General features: G+C 41.8%; 1 protein-coding gene across 2 annotated transcripts in view; it reads left to right on the plus strand.

Moving 5' to 3' along the window:
* The window catches only part of GRK3 (G protein-coupled receptor kinase 3), a 95,935-nt gene extending 89,356 nt beyond the window's left edge, over positions 1 to 6,579 (plus strand). For both annotated transcript variants that reach the window (XM_025047313.1, XM_025047314.1), the window contains one exon: positions 290 to 6,579. In XM_025047313.1, the coding sequence (XP_024903081.1) occupies positions 290 to 451 (162 nt within the window). In that variant the 3' untranslated portion in view covers positions 452 to 6,579. The remainder of the gene's footprint in view (positions 1 to 289) is intronic.
* Positions 6,580 to 7,157: the final 578 nt, after the last annotated feature.

Below are 7,157 nucleotides of genomic sequence, written 5' to 3' on the forward strand. Positions count from 1 at the left end.
TACTTGAGTTGTTTTAGAAATCAGGGATACTCTTTAAGCAAACTAAAGGCAGTGATCGCCATAGTGGGGTCGTGAAGACCACCTGAAGGGCTTCTGTGGCCTTTCCTCTGCAAGGAGACCCTGGACCCACCACCTAAGGACACTGCTGAGTGAGTGGGGCAGAGAAATACAGTGTGCTTTCATGGGGGGCGAGGGATGTTCAGGGACACTGGTTATTACCAGAGGCATGCCCATCTGTTGACAAAATGCATAAAGCTGTCACAACTTCTCCACATGTGTTTCCATTTAGAGTGATCCAGAGTTTGTGCAGTGGAAGAAAGAGTTGACAGAAACATTTACAGAGGCCCAGCGGTTATTGCGACGCGCTCCAAAGTTCCTCAACAAGTCTCGATCGGGCGTTGTTGAGCTCTCAAAGCCACCCCTCTGTCACAGGAATAGCAATGGCCTCTGACATCCAGGATGGGGAAGGTCCTGGGAAGATGGTGCCTCGAGGAAGGCCATGCCGGGTGTTCTTAGCTCTTGAAATGGAGCCTTTTGGAGAGGGATGAGAGAGGATGGATTCACTTACCTCCGGGTTCTTCCACAGCTGTGAAGACCCAGGACACTGAGATGCTCCTAATAGGAGTCGTGACCATTCTCAGGCCCGGGTTCGGCCTCCCTCCCTCGCTCCCGAGTGCCCATACCACCATCACATTTGTCCATACTCGAAACTACTGAAGAGAAGAAAATTTTTTCTTTGCTACACATTCATTTTGGTATATATGAACTTGGACTTGAGATGATTCCTACTTATCACTTCAATTTTTATGTCTGATATCAAACATATCTTAGACTCGCCAACATGGACTCTAACCATCTGCAGTGTTGGGTAATAGATCGTCCCACTGTTGCCATATTTTATCTATAAACAGCCACTGCTGAGTTTATATGTCTTTGCTCCATACTACTGGGGGATGGGAGACCAGCCATGTGTTTCTTCTGTCCTGGGGTTGAAAGCTGAAGATATTTTCTGAGAAGGTTGCACTTGGACCCTCACTGTGTGTGCTGCACCCACGGGTATGGGTCTGCCGCTGATGGGGAGCTCTCATTCAGCCAGGAACAGAGGGAGTGTGCCCTCAGAGGACGTGGGAGTCGCTCAGAAGTGAAGGCATTCAACACCAGACCGTTGGAAAGGTTTGCAGTGATTCTGAAGGAGAGGCAGTGGAGTTTTAAATTTCAGGGCAGTAGTGATTTTCAGAAATCTTCAAGTAAACAAACAGCACTTTGATATTTTTGGGCACACATGAACGTTTAGGGGTGAGTCTGTGTCGGGTTTTGACATTCGGCAATAAGCCATGGTGTGACACAGTAATTCTGGTTCTTTTTGCCTGACCTGAGAAAACATATCAGTCATAGACATGTCAAAGAAGGAAACTCTGTTGAACTTTTTAGTATAATTTAAAATGAATTTTATTGAAAAAAGAATGCTGAAGAACGAATGTGTCAAAATGGGTTAACTGTGTATATTGACTTTTACATTGTCATTTATCTGTCATTAGTAAACAGTGCTTCGCACTGGGCGGGTGGTTCTGTGACAGTGACAGCATCAGAGCATGAAGACTATTTGCTTGATCCCAGTGGCGTCCTCTCCCCATGTTGTCTTTCCCCCCGACCCTATGTGTTCCATGCCCTGTTTGTGCCCCAAATAAATGCTGGTTTATGAGAACCGGTGTGTTTCCCAGCACAGTCCTCCATGTCATCAGACTAAAAATAATAATAATTTTAAAAGTCCACTTATTTGTCCTGTTCTTAGTGCAATTTTATCATACGTTTCTAGTTCAGCTACTAACAAGGTACATAACTTGAGATAATAATTATCTGCATCCCGTTCCTAATATGTTTCGTGCTTCCAAATCTTTGTTTTTACCTCTGTGTTCTGTGTTCATTGGAAAATAAGTACTTTTTAATGAAATTTTATTTTGAGAGTCGGGAAGATAATTACCGAGTCTTTTATTTCATAGGCGTTACTTTGGAAATTTGGAGGGTCGCTATCCATCTCAGCTACTAGCTGGAGTTTAAACTAGATGTTCTACTGTCTGCCATTTCCAATATAAGAAGAGGGTATACTATCTGCACGTATTTCTGATTTTAAAAGGGAAGAAGAATCAAATTCTATTTAGGAAAGAAAACACTCACCAGAGACAGAAAAGCAGCTGTCGATAAAGAGCGAGCGTCTCCCCGGGCACGGTGAAGCCCAGCTCTCGCTGCTGCCGTTTTCTCAAGTGCGTGTGCTCAGCACTTAGAGTTTAGAAATCTGTGCCTGGTGCCTCTGCTGGGCAGACTGAAGGGCCTCGTGTGCAGAAGGCACGGGGACCCATTCAGGTTCTGGGCTAAGCATCCGACATTTCATACCGAGGGCATTAGCTTCACCGATTCGCATCTCTTTGAAAAAATACCATTTTTGCTCTGGAGTGAAACGTAGGGTTAATCTCTCTTTTAGAAATTTAGAAGTTTGTCTTAAGAAATATGAATTGGAAGACAGCCCAAGAGTCCATTTGCCTAAAACTCTTATACCCCAAGTAAACTTTTACACATTCCCCCCACCCCCGCCCAAACTCACACTCGCTGAGAAGGACGTTACAAAGATGGAGTTTATTGAAAGTGCTCCTTGATTAGGGCACACAGCTCGCCAGGGCAGTCTCGGGTGTGTTGGGTCTGGTTTGGCAGTCATGGAGAGGGCAGTCTTCTCCCTGAACTTGTGCCCGCAGCCGTCGTGATGGGCTAAGTATTCCTGTTTTCAGACGGAGTACACTTCTGTGTCAGCACCTGAGAGCCACATGGTCAGAGAAGTTTGTCGGCTTAGAAGTCTTGATGTATGTGGCTGTTTTAGGAGGTTTTAGGAGTTACATCACTGCTAGTTGTTTGACCCTTCCTATGTTTGGACCAGTAAAAAGGACAAAATTCTAGATGTATATAGTTGGGGTATTTTAACATTGTCAAAGAAGATAATCAAAGTTGATATTTTTATAAAATTATGTTATAAGTCTTGATTTCATAATTTGAAGGAATCAATAAAGCAAAGCCCAAAAATAATAGATTACTTTAAGCTGCTATAGAACATATATGGAATAAATTAAAAATTTTTGTGAATCCAAGATTATTTTTTTAACCTAAAATATTCTCTTTGGTGCATTTATCCCCTCCCGTCATTGGAGTTCATGGTTTTTTTCTTCTGTATCATGCTTAAGTATGATTTTTCAGCAAAACTTCTAGAAATTAGCTATTATTTCACTGCCAATGCAAATGTTTGACTACTCATGCCTCTGAGTGGTCAGTTCACTGACATTACAGTTTCAAATTCTCTATATAAAGAGAAAGGGCCAGAGGTCCAGGTGCACAGGAAAGGAAGCATTCTTCTGAAGAAAGACCAATAAAACAGGACAAAAGAAAGAAGGAAGGAAGGAAGGAAGGAAGGAAAAAAGGAAGGAAGGACAGACAAACAATGATTTGCTTTCAACAAGATTTAGCTTGATTTGCAGTTTGAAATATACCATACAGATATTAGAAACCGTTGTTCTAAGGCCCTCACTGGCCATTAAACAATTTCATTTACTGATTGACAGTGCAGTTTAACTAGATTTAAAAGATCAAAGTGTGTTTTTCTCTCATTTTAAAATTTAATTCAGAATTTACAATCAGGCCAGTTCAATACAATATTTAACTTTTTAGTGGAATTGATTTGATTTTTCTGATGTTTCACAATTTTAACATATCCAGAAGGAAGCAAAATTCTCAAAGTTGGACTTTTTTCACATGATGTAAATCTATTAAAAATACCTTAAATGTGCTGGTGTGAGTTAAGACTTATCTTGGGAGATTTAATCACATAATTATTTTCTCAGTTATGTTCAGGGAAGTATTTCAGTGTCATTTAGAGATGCTTGAATTAACTCCTCCCCATCCCAGGGGACGGACCTGTTGTTTGTACCAGAGGAGTTGGGCTTAATTGGAATCTGTGACAGGTGACAGCCAGGAGGTGGGTGAAGTGGGTGTCACAGAGAGACTAGTTTGAGAAATAGGTCAAAGGTAAAAAAAAAAAAATCATTACCTTTACACCATAAAGCACCCCTTTTAACAGAGGAGTTGAATAGTAATTATCGTTAGGCCTGATCACTTTATTTTTGAATATGGAGCTGCTGAATGAATTAAGAGGCTATTTGCTTTTCAACATTCTGTAGAAATGAAGTTGCTACTGCATGTCATCCAGCACCCTCGGGTTAGGCTCCCAGGACCCAGAGCTAACACCCTGTCTTGGTGCGTGTGCCTTGAAGCCATGGGGAGGGCCAGCAGTGGAATCTGGGTAGCCGGCAGTGCATCGCCCTGTCGGTCAGTTGTGGACATTGCTGCACATCCATTGAAATTGCAATAAAACTCAGAATCACAGGGCCGGGCTTGCTGTTTCCGCCATGCCCATTTCTAGAGTGAACTTTATAATAGTTTAAATTTTCAAAAAAGTTTTTCCTAAAGATCTAACATCATGTTCCCTCCAAGATAAAGTTGACTTGAAAGGTTTGAACTAATCAGATCTATGTTCATATGATTTTTTAAAAATCCAGGCCACATTTAAAATTTTTTACTATAGAAGTAACGGAAGTTGAACTAAAATGATACTCTTTGGTTTCTTCAAGTCACGATGGACTTTAGATTTCCTTTGTCCTCAAAGATTTAGAGCTGTCCCTTTATAGCAGAGCAACAGGTTGCCCACTCATAGCATCCAAAAGCCTGAATAGACGCGAATGGCCCGTTACTTTGCTGACTCGGGGGCCATGTTCCTGACGTGGCTGGATTAGTACTGATTGATAAACGCAATGCCCCACGTTTTAAATTGCTTTTATTTAAACACACTACAAAAAAATGGTATATATACATTTCATTAAAATATAGGGGAGAAACTGCATTTTAGAGTTAAAAATTCATATTCTTATAGTAAACTCTCCTGTACCTAACGGTCTCAAAATCATCTCTGAAAACTGGTAACTATGCTTCCATTTTTTATTTTATCCTAATATAAAATATAAGGGTAGGGAATGGAGAGATATTTCTAATTGTGTATTCATGTTACAAAGGACTTGAAATTGAATTTGTTTCTTAGTTGATTATGCTCCGTGATGTATATATTATACGTGGTTTATAAGCTAAACACTGGCCATTTTTAGTTCTATTGTTAAATTGTATTTTTCTATGTTTTAACAAATGATAATAGATTTGGCTTTTTCTGGGTAACATAAAGATTGCTAAGCTACATATATATATATATATATAACAAGAGTTCTATTTTAGCACAAAAGCATTTTATATTATTTATTGACTCCTTAAGTTTGTTTTCATCCAAAACATTCCTTATTATTTCTGCTCCTTTTTATTTGTATAGTTCGTTATTTAAAGAGATGGCAGTTTTTTTGTTTTTCACAAAATAAAATTGAAAGCATGCGTATAGCAACGCGGGGCATATCTCTCTTCTTACTGCCATGGACTTTTCAACAATAAATAGAGCATCCTCCGGTCTGTGCCACGAGGCTTACTCACTTTTTCGTAACATCTGACAGCGAACTCGCCGTGAAATACTGCTTTCATCTACCTCTTCCAAAGGCCTCCCAATGCTTTATTCTAGACTGGCTACATTATAAAAGAATTTCAGTAAAGCATTTCGTTGTCACTCCCTGGTGACGGCAGATTTGCTTTTAAAGCCGGAGCCTCGGGCCAGGCCCCGGCGGGCGGGCGGGGCGGTTTCCCTCCGCGGCGGGTTCCCCTAAGCAAGCCCGGTTCACCTGCACAGGGCCGTGTCCTACTCTCATGTCAAATCCCACTGTCAGTCCGGCCATCGCCTCAAGATTCGACTTCTGCGCCGATTTATCGAGTCCTTCCTGGAAAGTTCCTTCTGGGCACTCTTCTTTGCAAACGGCCAGCTGTGTTTAAGAACACCGCTTCTAGGAGTGGCATATTTGAATGTGACTTTTTTTTCCCCCTCGCTGTTTCAAGACGGTTCGGAAAACGGGGTCACAAAGGCCGATGCCCTCGTGGATGATGAAAACTTGGCGAGAAGTTTTGTTTCCGAGCAGACCGTTAAAGGTTTATGCCAAATCGAATGAGAGGGGGTCCTCCTCACGCGCCTGCGTTTTTTTCAGCCTAGTCGCAGAGACATCCGCGTAGTAACATATTTACTATATTCTTGGCGAAGTGTAATACCCTGAAAGAAATAAACCTGTTTTCTATTGTGCATTGCTATACAAAGTGAAACCAGTGAATTAGATATTGTAAATCTAGATATTGTACCTCTGAAGTTATCATTTGTTTTAGCTCTTTTCACATTGATTGTGCCAGTGGAGGTTTATAGTCCTGTCTCAGTATGCATTTACTAGTGCACGTTTGAAATAGTATCCTACTGAGATGCTGTTCCACGTCTCCGGTCACCCGCCCTGTATGTGATGTGTCACCATCGGTATCACCATCTTTTAAAGTTATTTTGGAGCACCCAGGATGGTTTTCTGTGTTGATAAATTGCTTATATAAATCTCAATAAAAAGTATCTGTACAAAAATACCTACTTTGGTGTGTGCTTATTTTCTCCCCAATTAGAAACTGTATTTATCGACCTGTTAAAACATCAAGAGGTGACTCATTTTGAAGAATCCTGACTTTGGGGAAAATCATTCAGAGGCTGATTTTATAAACAGGAAGGGGCCTGCTGACAAGCATTCCTGTCGATTTCATGGATCGTTGGAGCACAGCCAACTTCATGGTTTCAGGGTTTTGGAGACTGACTGCTTGTTCCTTCTGTAAGACACATTGCAAGGAAACAGTCTGCAAGTCCAGGCCATGAGAGAACCCAGGAGGGCCCTGATCTTCAGTTTGCCCAGGAGCTCTGTCAGGCTCCCCAACTTACGGGGGAACTTGGGGTCCCTCCCAGAAGTTGAGACCCTCTCCCTCTCCATCCTTACTCCCACAGAGACATGTTGAGAGACCCTGTGGTGCATGTCAGATTAAACCAGAAATCCAAAGAGGTGGTGACCCCAGAGACACAGCTGCACGGGTGGAACTGTCTGCGTGAATCTCCTCAGGCTGTGAGTAGGCTGGGTACTTCCTGTCCTTGAGCTGGAAGCCCCTCCTGTGTCTTACTG

This window comes from Pteropus alecto, unplaced genomic scaffold (assembly GCF_000325575.1).
Source record: "Pteropus alecto unplaced genomic scaffold, ASM32557v1 scaffold190, whole genome shotgun sequence".
Taxonomy (NCBI): Eukaryota; Metazoa; Chordata; class Mammalia; order Chiroptera; family Pteropodidae; genus Pteropus; species Pteropus alecto.